At 38.7% G+C, this 14,344-nt stretch overlaps 1 protein-coding gene across 1 annotated transcript in view; it reads left to right on the forward strand.

Annotated features, from left to right (window-relative positions):
* LOC106089729 (acetylcholine receptor subunit alpha-like) overlaps positions 1–14,344 on the forward strand; it is a 601,341-nt gene that overhangs the window by 567,668 nt on the left and 19,329 nt on the right. Inside the window, exons 7-8 of the mRNA XM_059367939.1 lie at positions 2,315–2,483; positions 3,084–3,220. Coding sequence (XP_059223922.1) covers positions 2,315–2,483; positions 3,084–3,220 — 306 coding nt within the window. The remainder of the gene's footprint in view (positions 1–2,314; positions 2,484–3,083; positions 3,221–14,344) is intronic.

The raw sequence follows: 14,344 nt of genomic DNA on the forward strand, positions 1-14,344 counted from the left end.
CTCTGTCCTTTTCTCCCGATACCTCTTCTTCATTGCATGGTTGCTCTACATGCCGCATTCTTGACTTCAGTAGCATCTCGACACTCTTGGTCGTACCATGGGTTGCTTGGAGGGGACTTCCGGTACCCAAATACGGATCAGATTTAGATATAGCCCATATATATCTTTCATCCGACAAGGCCTTTTATGGTCCAATTTTCACAAAATGTGGACTTCTATTTGACGTCCTAATATGTGTGCAAAATTTCATTAAAATCGGTTCAGATTTATATGTAGCTCCCACATATATTTTTAGGCGAGATTCGCCTTTCAAACTGTCGTAGCCAGAATTTCGGTCCTATTGTAAGAACAGCTTGCTGAACTATTTGATATTCAGTAAATTCTGGCAAGATTTAGACATTGGTTCTATTAATTGGAAGAAGTAGATAGGCTCGGTGGTGTAGGATATTATATAATCTGCTACGCCTGACTTTACTGGTTTTAAATGATGAGTTTAATGTCGTCCATATAATGATATCAATAAATTTAATGTAGGTTTAAGGTAATATATAGACGGCACCACTCGTCTTTTATCTTCCCAAACTTGTTATACCCCCCACCGTAGGATAGGGGGTATATTCATTTAGTCATTCCGTTTGCAACACATCGAAATATCAATTTCCGACCCTACAAAGTATACACATTTCGGATCGTCGTAAAATTCTAAGACGATTTAAGGATGTCCGTGTGTCTGTCCGTCCGTCTGTTGTAATCAATCAAGAGCCTTCAAAAAATTGAGATATTGACCTGAAATTTGACACAGATACGTCTTTTTGATGCACGCTTGTTAAGTTCTTGAACGGGCCATATTGAACTGAAATTTGACACAGATACGTCTTTTTGATGCACGCTGGTTAAATTTTTGAACGGGCCAAATCGGGCCATATTTGGATATAGCTGCTATACAGACCGGTTTTCCGATAAAGGGTCTAATGCCCATAAAAACTTTTTTTTCATCCGATTTTGCTGAAATTTGAAACTGTGAGTAGTCTAAGGCTTCCCAACATGTGACCCAAATATGGTTCAGATCGGACTATATTTAAATATAGCTGCCATATAGACCGATCTCCCGATAAAGGGTCTGAAGCTCATAACAGATTTATTTATTACCCGATTTCGCTGAAATTTAAAACAAGGGGCTATTTTAAGCCTCCCGACATCGGACGTAAATTTGGTTCAGATCGGACTATATTTAGTTATAGCTGCCATATAGGCCGATCCCCCGATATGGGGTCTGAAGGCCATAAAAGCTTTATTTTTTATCCGATTTCGCTGAAATTTGAAAGAGTGAGTAGTTTGACACCTCCCTGCATAGGACCCAAATATGGTTCAGATCGGACTATGTTTAGATGTATCTGCCATATAGACCATCTGCCGATAAAGGGTCTGAAGCCCATAAAAGCTTTATTTTTTAACCGATTTCGTTGAAATTTAAAACACCGGGCTATTTTAGGCCTCCCGATATCTGACGTAAATATGGTTCAGATCGCACTATATTTAGATCGCACGATAAGGGGGTCTGAAGGGCATAAAAGCTTTATTTTTTATCCGATTTTGCTGAAATTTGGAATAGTGCGCAGTTTGAATCCTCTCAACATCCGACCCAAATAGGGTATAGACCGGACAATATTTAGATATAGCTGCCATATAGACCGATCTCCAGATAATGGGTCTGAAGGCCATAACAACTTTAACCGATTTCTCTGAAATTTGAAACAGTGAGTAGTTTGACCCCTCCCAACATCCGACCCAAATATGATAAAGATCGGATTGTATTTAGATATAGCTGCCATTTAAACCGATATGCCGGTTAAGGGTCTGAAACTCATAAAAGTTTTATTTATTACCCGATTTTGTTGAAATTTGAAATACAAAATTCAACTGTGATTTATATCTATAAGACCACTCAATGTCCTTGCCGAAATTGGGTGCATAAGTTATCCAATTTTCACCAGATTGTGGCGAAAGGGTATTTACATATACACCCTAGGTGGTGGGTATCCAAAGTTCGGCCCGGCCGAACTTAATGCCTTTTTACTTGTTTTAAAATATCATATCCATATCTAAGAATATAACCGATTCACAGAAACCATTATTTTGTACAATTTTGAACATTGTTCTTCTGAACATGGTTTTTTAATCAAAAATTCATACTAATTGTTATGGATCAATGACCAATTCCATGAATATTTATTTTTGTATACAACCGAATTGACATTTTTTTTGATAAATTCATTTGTTTTTCTTCTCTTCTTCTCTCTTTCGCGCATAACAGAAATGAAAAATTCTACACGTGCTGCGATGAGCCGTACTTGGATATCACATTTAATATCACAATGCGCCGTAAAACGTTGTTCTATACAGTTAATCTCATTATACCGTGTATGGGAATCAGTTTTTTAACGATTTTAGTATTTTATCTGCCATCAGATAGTGGTGAAAAAGTAAGTACGAACAAGAAAATATCCTTGAATTTCAGCCAAGAGTGGAACAAACACCCGCACGCACACACACACACACGCCCATACTCTTATGATAACAACATCTTCTTAGGTTGCCAGTATGTGAGTGTGTTAGTGTGTCCCATTACTTTTTCATAAATATTTATGTTGGAACATTTGTTACCGATGTTGATGACGGCTATGGCGACAACATCAGCAAAACGTAGACCAGCATGAGTATGAGAATACGGAGGATAACAAGCCTGACTGGAACTAACAGAACTTGCGATAATATTCTGCTTGTCTACAAAGACTTTATAGAACAAGTTTGGCATTAAATATTCCTTGACTTATATAGCATGAGAGTATGGCAGTATGCGTGTGTGTGTGTGTGTGTGAGAGCTACCACATATTTATGAAACTAATGATATTCTCTTTTTCTCTCTTCTCTTTTCTCTATTTTCATGAAATTTTTGTTGATTTTGTTTTTTTTTCTTTTTTTTTGCTTTTTCTATACCTTTTTATGTTTAAAATTTTTTGATTTTTCTCTCTCTTCTTTTCTCTTGCCCATTGTTGTATTTGTTTGGTTGTATTGTATTGTAGGTCTCATTAAGCATATCCATTTTACTGTCGTTGACTGTGTTCTTCTTGTTGTTGGCGGAAATTATTCCGCCAACATCGTTAGTTGTGCCGCTTTTAGGGAAATTTGTACTTTTTACAATGATACTCGACACATTCAGGTAAGTCTATATCTACCCCTACCTACCTTGCACCCTCATTTTACCACACAACAACAATCCTATGTCTTGGCTCATATAAATATGTAAAGCCGACATACATGCATATTTAAGCATTGCACATTTGAATATACGCACCGCCATATGTAATTTAGTATTTATTATAAGGATGTTTGACATAGTGTGTGTATGTATGCGTGTATGGGGGTAAGTCTGCCATTTGCCATCTCAACACAATTGCATATGGGTTGATTTTCCAGGATATAAAAGCAATCAAGAAAATATTTCTTTGTGCTAATGAGCCAATAAGGGAAGAGGGTATTCTTGTAATAGGTTGAAGGTAAAAAAGTCTTCAACTTTTAGTATGGACCTCAAACTTCAATTAAATCCAAACTTCAAAATCCCCTACAGCCATTCTAGTAGACGCACAATCAAAGTCTCGATATTCCAAAAAATATTCATATCTTTAACATTTAATTTAGATAACCAAACTCCAAACGAATGTCCTACACTCACCATTTAAAAATTAGGTGCCATGACAGTGGATCCAAAACATGCCATGACAGCGGGTCCCCAATGAGATCTATACCTTAATTTAAACCGATTTCAAGCAAACTCCTCAGATACTGCGGCAGTCCTCGAGGAAAGCGTTTTGCAAAATTTTGGCAAGATGGGTCAATATATGCGTTTGCTGTGACTGTAGAACTGAAAATCGGACGAACATATATATGGGAGCTATATCCAGATCTAAACCGATTTTTTGCAATTGAAATAGGCTTCGTCTCTAGGCCAAAAAACATACTTGTAGCAAATTTAAAGACGATCGGATGAAAACTGCGACCTGTGCTTTGTACACAAATTAACATGGACAGACGGATAGACAGACGGACTGACAGACGGACGGACATAGCTAAATCGAATCAGAAAGTGATTCTGAGTCGATCGGTGCACTTATCAATAGGTCTATCTCTCTTCCTTTTGGGGTCACTAAATTACAATACCCGGTACCACAATAGTGATTTAGGGTAAAACATGTAAAAGCGTTCTAAGTTCGGCCGGGACGAATCTTATATATCCTCCACCATGGATCGCATTAGTTGAGTTCTTTTCCCCGCATCTCTTCTTAAGCAAAAAAAGGATAAAAGAAAAGATTTGCTCTGCTATTAGAGCGATATCAAGATATGGTCCGATTCGGACCACAAATTAATTATATGTTGGAGACCTGTGTGAAATGTCAGCCAATTCGAATAAGAATTGCGCCCTTTTGGGGCTCAAGAAGTAAAATAGAGACATCGATTTATATGGGAGCTGTATCAGGCTATAGACCGATTCAGACCATAATAAACACGTATGTTGATGGTCATGAGAGGATCCGTCGTACAAAATTTCAGGCAAATCGGATAATAATTGCGACCTCCAGAGGCTTATGAAGTCAAGATCCCAGATCGGTTTGTACGACAGCTATATCAGATTATGGACCGAATGGAACCATACTTGGCACAGTTGTTGGATATCATAACAAAATACTTCTTCAAAATTTCATTCAAATCGGATAAGAATTGCACCCTCTAGTGGCGCAAGAAGTCAAGATTCAAGATCGGTTTATATGGCTGTTATATCAGGTTATTGAGCGATTTGAACCGAATTTTGCACAGTTATTGAAAGTAATACCAAAGCCACGTGCAAATTTTCAGTCAAATCGGACCGGAATTGCGCCCTCTAGAGGCTCAAGAAGCCAAGTCCCAATATCGGTTTGTACGGCAACTATATCAAAACATGGACCGATTTGGCCCATTTACAATCCCAACCGACCCACACTAATAAGAAGTATTAGTGTAGGTCGAAAGTTAGCGTGCTTTCGACAGACAGACGGACGGGCGGACAGACTGGCGGACAGACGGGGGGACAGACGGGGGGACAGACGGGGGGACAGGGCTAGATCGGCATAAAATGTCACAACGATTAAGAATATATATTCTTTATGGAGTCTTAGACGACTATTTCGAGCAGTTACAAACAGAATGAGGAAATTATTGGGTTGTCCAAAAAGTAATTGCGGCTTTTTTTAAAGAAATTAAATGCATTTTTAATAAAACTTAGAATGAACTTTAATCAAATATACTTTTTTACACTTTTTTTCTTAAGCAAGCTAAAAGTAACAGCTGATAACTGACAGAAGAAAGAATGCAATAACACAGTCACAAGCTGTGAAAAATTTTTTGAAAAAAATCTGCAATTACATTTTGGGCAACCCAATATAATCCGATCTAAACCATATTTGGGTCAGTTGTCGGGAGGCTTAAAACAACTCACTGCTTTAAATTGTTCCGATTTGGCCAGTTCGAGAACTTGCGTGCATCGAAAAGACGTATCTATGCCAAATTTCAGCTCAATATCTCAATTTTTGAATATCTCAATGTGTCTAGATTGATTACAACAAACGGACGGACAGACACACGACATCTTTAAACCGTCTTCGAATTTTACGACGGTCCGAAATATACATACTCTGTAGGGTCGGAAATTGATATTTCGATATCTTGCAAACGGAATGACAAAATGCATATACCTCCTTTCCTACGGTGGTGGGTATAAAAACGGACCCCCTAACGTTAATGAACCACGCAATCGGAGAAAGAACCATGATTTGTGGATCTGCAAATGGAATGTCCGCACTCTTTATAGAGAAGCTGCAGTATACGCGTTGGCAGTTGTATTGGAGAAGTACAAAGCAGATATTACGGCCTTACAGGAAAGTGCGATTGAAGGAAAATGACGTCACAACAACACCAAACGAACTATACAATAGCTGTCATGACACGAAACATGAATTTGGCTGTGGATTTATGGTTAGTCGGAGACTGAATCAACTCGTCTGAAGCTGTATTCCAGTGGGCGAGAGGCTAGCCACAATCCGCAAGCAACATCAGACTTATTTGTACCCATGCTTCGACGGAAGACAGGGACGAGCAGACCAAGAATATTTTCCACAAGCGCCGAGAGAAAGAATATGACCGCTGCCCGACCATGATTTAAAAATCGTTCTGGAAGATTTTAATGTGAAGATAGCTAAGGAAGACATCTTAGGTCCAACAGTCAGAACGTTAAATTATCATGGGTTGAGGTTTGTAGATTTTGCCGCGCCGAAAACGGTAGTTAGCAGCAAAAAATTTCAACATAAAAATATTCACAAAGCCACATGACTGTCACCCGTTCAAAATACGAGGAACCAAATTGATCACTTTGTGATAGCTGGAAAATATTTATCCAGCTCGTTAACCCTGTAATCAGTAACACCTTGCCAGATGAAGGAGAGCTATTGGGGAAAAGGAGAGGGGAGAAATGTTTATTCCACAGAAAGTCAAGGGAAATGGAAAGAAGTGAGTGTGAGCGAATTGAGATGTACGAAGTCGGAATGAAGTCCAAAAATTCTACCAAAGAATTAAACATCAAACCGATGGCTTTGGTGCAGGCACATTCTCCTGCAGAGACAAAATAGGAAATCTAGTAACTGACGCAGATAGCTTGGTGAGGATATGGAAAGAACATTTACCCAACTGCTAGTGTCCGACGTTGGCGGCGAAGAGGATACCGTAGAACCAATCCCTGATGATGTTATAGAATGTTTACCTCCTAGTCAGAATGAGGTCCAAATAGCAGTGACTCGACTAAGAAACAAGGCAGAGGGAGACGACGAGTTACCCCCTGATATATTTAAACCCGGAAGAGATACGCTGATAAGGTGTATGCATCAGCTTGTCTGCGCAATATGGCAAGAAGAATGCATACCCGATGATTGGAACCTCATCATCATATTCCCGTACACAAGAAAGGAGACAAGACGGCATGTGCCAACTACAGAGGAATAAGTCTCCTCCTCCTCTTCGCGTACATGATACTCTCGAGCGTACTGTGTGAAAGATTAAAACCTAAAGTCAATGAGATAATTGGGACCTATCAATGCGGCTTTAGACCTGGTAAATCCACCCTAGACCAGATATTCACACTGCACCAAATCCTGGAAAAGACCCGAGAAGGACAAATCAACACCTGCCACCTCTTTGTTGACTTCAAAGCCGCTTTCGATTCCCCAATACGTTCAAAGATATTTCAAGCCATGTTTGAATTTGGAATCCATACAAAATTAATAAGACTCTGCAGGATGACACTTCGTGATATCCGTTCCTCCGTAAGATTAGGAAAGAATCTCTCGGAACCGTTTAATACCAAACGAGGTTTCAGGCAAGCCTATTGTGTGACCTCTTTAATATCCTGCTGGAAAAGATTATACGAGATGCACGAAGACTACACTTCACAAGACACTGATACTACCCGTGCTGTTATATGGTTCTGAAGCATGGGTACTTGTGAAAGCAGATGAGGCAGTGCTTGGAGTATTTGAGAGAAAGATACTTCGTAAAATAAATGGACCAGTTTGCGTTAATGGAGAATATAGGTGACTTATAAAACACGAGCTGTATGACAACGATAGCATAGTTACACGCATCAAAATACAACGTTGGATAGGTCATATTGTAGGAATGGATGGAGAAGATCCAACTAAGAAGTCTTTTGAAGGCAAACACGGTGGTACACGCAAACCGGGAAGACCAAAAGCCCGATGGAAAGATCAAGTGGTGGGAGACTCCGGTAAATTTGGTGTCAGATATTTTAGAATGATTTCAGAAGATCGAGGCGCTTGGAACGCTATTCTAGGTTCGGCTAGTGTAACAAATGTTCTGTCATAGCCAAAATATTGGGTTGCCCAAAATGTAATTGCGGATTTTTGTCGGCGTTAAAAAATTTTTTCACAGCTTGTGACTCTGTAATTGCATTCTTTCTTCTGTCAGTTATCATCTGTTACTTTTAGCTTGCTTTAGAAAAAAAGTATATTTGATTAAAGTTCATTCTAAGTTTTATTGAAAATGCATTTACTTTCTTTTAAAAAATCCGCAATTACTTTTTGGGCAACCCAATAAGTTGAAACTATCATTAAATGACTTTAAACACAAAGTTTGCCTATGTGATTTCATACATTTTTTTTGTTTAAATTGAAAACAAAAAATTATGCCTTTAGTATGTGTGTATTTTGTGTCTAGAATCACAATATCTAAATCCTATTACCTTTGTCAAACTGGTCAAGAATAAACAAAAACAAATATTTTCCTAGACTTTATGAACTTTAGAAAGCCATCCTTTCAACAAAAATTCAATCAACCAATTGATGATGGGCCAGTTAAGACCTGTGGGCAATATACCATACAACTAAACAAGAAAACCATACAAAAGGCAATGTGGTAATATAAGTGTGGTAGGATGCGTGTGTTTGTGTATGTATGGTGGATACCCTCATAAATGCCCATTCTATATTTAGACCATGTACTAGGGCATATTTCTTCGAATAATACCAAAAGACCCATGTTACGCTTGCATATGTATGTGTATGTGTGTATGTGAGGTTGCTTATATGCCATATTGATTATGACTTGTTTGTGTTTGGCCAAAGGATTTTACATCATTTCCTTGAGGGCATATTGCAAACCGAAATCACTCTCTCTCTCTCTCTCTCTCTCTCTGTTGCTCTCTGCTTCCTTCCTTGTCTGCACCTTTCGGTCTTTGTGTTTGGGGCAAACTTTTGGCTTTTCCACTGTACATTTGAATATGAGTTCGTTAGTCTTTGTCTTCTATACCTGGCTGTCAGCCTGTTTAGCTGTTATTGTATTTGTCAGTTTCTGCCTCTCTTTCTCCCATATGCTCTCGGTGTATTTGAACAAAGGCTTAAATTTAATCCCCTACGTAAAGCTTGCCCAAAAGAAAAGCTACGTAAATTTTTGGCTTTAAAAAAAAAATGTCACAACATTAAAAGATTATGCCAAATAAAGCAAATTTACTCTGGCAAAGAAGTTATTTGAGAAAATCTTGTAAGGCTCTTAAAAGGTAAACATATCCAATAATATGGGAAAGTCTTTGGTATCCCCCGAACCTCATACTGTCATCCTTGTCGTCATCATCATATATCATATTGCGAGAGGGTAATATTTCAACATCAATTTAGACTAATTCGCTTAGCTGGTACACATATGGCATGAAGACCATGTCAGGATATCTTTTGGGTACATGCATTTTTGGTTGTTTGTGACAAAGGGAACAATGGAAAAGCAGTTGGAAATGGAAAAGGAAATTTGTATGGAATTTTTACATATAAGTGGGACAAAGCAAAGGTTTTGTTGGAGGAAATCTTTCTTCCATCAACCAAATATTGTCAACATTCGCCGTCTAAAACAACAAGACAGTCTTTTCTGTTAAAATACTTACCTTATACTATTTTTAATCATTAATTTTTTCATTATTGTCATTATCATCTTTTGCATATCTATTCTAATTTGAATAGCTTGGTCATTTGCAAGGGCAACTCTAATTCCCCCCATACTTGGGATGATCAGTCGACAGACCCAGCTGCTACCTCCGCCTCCATACCATAAGCCTAGATCTCTACCTGCCTATGCACTAGCCTACTGCTACCATACAAAAAGTACCGATCTTGGATTGCAGAATAGTTAGCAAGCAGATGAATTTGCAGATATATAACCAAGCAAACTAGTGCAGATTTTGTATTACAACTGTCTTACATGTGCATTTAAAGAAGAAAGGCTTATTTTTTCTATAGGTTTTCTATACGGTCAATGATTATATGAATGAGCATAATATCAAACCTTTTGGTTTGAAATTTATATGCACATATAGAAATATAAAGGTTTCAATAGAAAACAAGTAAAAAGGCGTTAAGTTCGGCCGGGCCGAATTTTGGATACCCACCACCTTGGTTATATATGTAAACCACCTTTCATCAAAATCTGGTAAAAATTACATACCTTATGTCCCATAGCAGTTATATCGAAATATGTTCCGATTTGCACCTACATGGCAGCTATATCCTTATCTGGACCGATTTGGGTCAAATTAATGAAGGACGTCGCACAGCCTAACTAAACTCACTGCCTCAAATTTCGGCGACATCGGACAATAAATGCGCCTTTTATGGCCCCAAAATCTAAAACCGAGAGATCGGTCTATATGGCAGCTATAACCAAATCTGGACCGATCTAAGCCAAATTGAAGAAAGATGTCGAAGAGCCTAAGACAACTCACTGTCCCAAATTTCAGCAAAATCGGATAATAAATGTGGCTTTTATGGGCCAAGGACCCTAAATCGGAGGATCGGTCTATATAGCAGCTATATCCAAATCTAGACCGATCTGAGCCAAATTGACGAAAGATGTCGAAGGGCCTAACGCAATAACTGTCTAAATTTCATCAAAATCGGATAATAAATGAGGCTTTTATGAGCCTAAGACCCTAAATTGGAAGATCGGTCTATATGGCAGCTATAACTAAATCTGGACCGATCTGGGCCAAATTAAAGAAGGACATCGAATAGCCTAAATTAACTGACTGGCTCAAATTTTTAGCGAAATTGGACAATAAATGCGCCTTTTATGGCTCCAAAACCTTAAATCGAGAGATCCGTCTATATGGCAGCTATAACCAAATCTGGACCGATCTGTGTCATATTGCAGAAGTATGTCAAGGGGATTAACTTAACTCACTGTCCCAAATTTCGGCCACATCGGACAATAAATGCGTCTTTTATGGGCCCGAAACCTTAAATCAAGAGATCGGTCTATATGGCAGCTATATCAAAATCTGAACCGATCTAGGCCAAATTAAAAAGAGATGTCGAAGGGCCTATGACAACTCACTGTCCCAAATTTCATCAAAATCGGATAATAAATGAGGCTTTTATGGGCCCAAGACCCTAAATCGGAGAATCGGTCTATATGGCAGGAGGACGTCAAAGGATCTAACACAACTTTCTGACCCAAATTTCAGCAAAATCAAATAATAAATGTGGCTTTTATGGGCCCAAGACCCTAAATCGGAGAATCGGTCTATATGGCAGCTATAACCAAATCTGGACCGATCTGTGTCATATTGCAGAAGTATGTCAAGGGGCTTAATTTAACACACTGTCCCAAATTTCGGCGACATCGGACAATAAATGCGTCTTTTATGGGCCCAAGACCTTAAATCAAGAGATCGCTCTATATGGCAGCTATATCCAAATCTGAACCGATCTGAGCCAGATTGCAAAAATATGTCGAAGAACCTAACACAACTCACTGTCCAAAATTTCAGCAAAATCGAATAATAAATGTGGCTTTTATGGGCCTAAGACCCTAAATCGGAGGATCGGTCTATATGGCAGCTATATCCAAATCTGCCATATATATGTGTCTCCCTATGTTCACTTTATGTGTCTCCCTATGTTCACTTTAAGAGCCTTGCAAGCACATATTTAACCGATCTCATGAACATTTTGTACAATGTCGTCTTGCACCATGTGCATTCAAATTTGAATGAACCGAAAGACCGACATAATCAAGGATCCTTCAGCTGTTTCCTCTGGGCTTAGTAGATAAATTAGTTGAAAACCGAATTTGTTGTTAAAAACCGTAAGCTCGATTTTGGTGTTAGACCTTTGGTTTTTTGGGCTAATTGTCTTGTGCCGCTTGTGTTTTTTTTTAAACACAATTTAACCCATCCCAATATGTCTCGCCCCATTTACACTTACTTACTTTGATTGGCTATGACAACCAATTTGTTCCACTTGCTGGAGAATACCGTTCCAAGCGCCCCGATCTACTTTGCTCATTTATAAACTCTGACACCAAGTTACAAGGTGTCTTCCACTACTTGTAGGGTATTATTATAAAGACGGCGCCGCCCAACTTTGACCTTTCCTTATTTGTTCTTTTTTGTATTCCACAGTGTAATTTATTCACCGTACCACATAGCGTATACTTTATTTGTGTGTTTAAACTATTATTCATACGCACCATAGTCCCATGCTTTAAGCCAAAGACATTGAAAGAAAAGGAACTACGAAATGTTTGTTAAGGGGCGAAAGGCGCATTTGAGGTCCGATTTTCAAACAGTTTCCGTTGTTGCTGCTTAAAAAACTCATACTTGGCTTTTTCTATGTTTTGATACTAGAAAAATCGTTTGTGATTTGCAAACCCCTTATACAACGACTTTCAATCCAAATACAAATATGGTGAATGCTGATTAAAATTTCTACATATTTGCACAGTTCAGATAAGGAACACCTCGAAATATACGTCTAAGACCCCATAAAGTATATATATTCTTGATCGTTATGACATTTTAAGTCGGTCTAGCCTTGTACGTCCGTCCGTCTGTCTGTCGAAAGCACGGTAACTTTCGAAGGAGTGAAGCTAGGCACTTGAAATTTTGCACAAATACTTTCTATTAGTGTAAGTCGGTTGGGATTGTAAATGGGCCAAATCGGTTCATTTTTAGATATAGCTGCCATATAAACCGATCTTGGGTCTTGGCTTCTTGAGCTTTTAGAGGGCGCAATTCCTATGCGATTTGGCTGAAATTTTGCACTGGGCCAAGTGTGTTCTAAATCAGTTCATAACCTAATTTAGCCGCCATATAAACCGGTCTCCCCATTAGACTTCTTGAGCTTCTAGAGCTTAGCACGCTTTTACTTGTTTTTAATTAATTTTGATTTTTCTCATGGAAAAAGACATGTCTCCTCAAGCTTAAAGCAGTTTACCTTTTATTTGTCGATATAACTGTCACTTCTTATCCCAAACTCGTATATCCAGATGATGCCAAAGATCCTGGCCGTCCATTTGAAGTTCTCTCTAACAAGCAAATTTATCTACCATTAAACGCATGGCCTTAATAAAACTGCCTTTATAGTTGTTATTGTTACTCAACCTGGCTAAACTCCCACAAAAAAAAATCCTATTTCAGATGTAACAAAAAACAAAAATTCAACAAAATTATACTTTTAACCTTCAGCCATCTATCCATCTATGTGCTCTCCACCCGACTTTTGCTTTTGGCGCAGAACAAACACTTAAGCAGACTTTTTAACAGAATGTCTATAAAAACTAATATAGTCATCAGCAGTGCCGGAAATTTCCAACAAACTTTTATTTCTTTCGCCTTACGGGGCGGCGGGCGGGCTGCACGAATTATTCCACTGCGGCAGTAAAGTATCCTAATTTTTTATGGCCTCTCCAACATTTAGACCAAACATTCGTTTTATGTCTCCTTTATGTGGCGAGTAGGAGGAGTTGGGGCCAATGGGGCATTTGGGGCCGTGTGTAAAACAGGAAGTGCTAGAAATAAAAAAACAGGTGTTAAATTTAATGCCATGCGTTGAACATCACAAAGTCATTTGCCGATATGGATTTTTAGCATTTTCATGGCCTCATTGGCAATGACAACAAATGGCCAAATTATTTTTATGGAAATTATCACTTATCATCACTAAGAAAAAAAAACCTCATATACACATCGAACGCTGTACCGAGCTACAGGCAACCATAGATGAATGGATGCAGCAGCATACCAAACATACATTGGACCAGAGTTGCCAAATAGAAAAACTATCCAAGTTTTACATAACATAGAGGTGTTATAGGGGATGTTAGCAACCAAGTAATGATACTGATTGACTTTAAGTTAACCAAGTCCAAGAAAAATCTTCGTCATTCCATCATCTGAACTGTCGATATTGATGTCCCTGTGGTGTCACCTTGTGACATAACTTCAAAATTGCAAATTTTGCCCATGAACATTCCACTAAGGAACAGGGGCAAACTTCTCACCTATCAATGAGTGCAGTCCGATTCAAGTTTAGGCTCAATGATAAGGGGCCTCCTTTTTATAGCCGAGTCCGAACGGCGTGCCGCAATACGCCACCTCTTTGGACAGAAGTTTTACATCGCATAGTACCTGACAAATGTTGCCAGCATTAGGAGGGGAAAACCAACTCTGAAAATTTTTTCTGATGGTCTCACCAGGATTCAAACCCAGGCGTTCAGCGTAATAGGCGGACGTGCTAACCTCTGCGCTACAATGGCCTTCAACATTTGCTAAAAATGCCTACTCCAAAGAACGAAACCCGCACTTTGGTACCAAATTTCTCCTCCAAGGAACCCATAGTACGATCAGGAGTATCCAAATGCTTCTGAAGCCAGGAATGCGGCATGCAGCAGTAAAGCAATGGTCTGGCCAGAAAATCAA

The sequence above is a fragment of the Stomoxys calcitrans genome, chromosome 4 (genome assembly GCF_963082655.1).
Source record: "Stomoxys calcitrans chromosome 4, idStoCalc2.1, whole genome shotgun sequence".
Taxonomy (NCBI): domain Eukaryota; kingdom Metazoa; phylum Arthropoda; class Insecta; order Diptera; family Muscidae; genus Stomoxys; species Stomoxys calcitrans.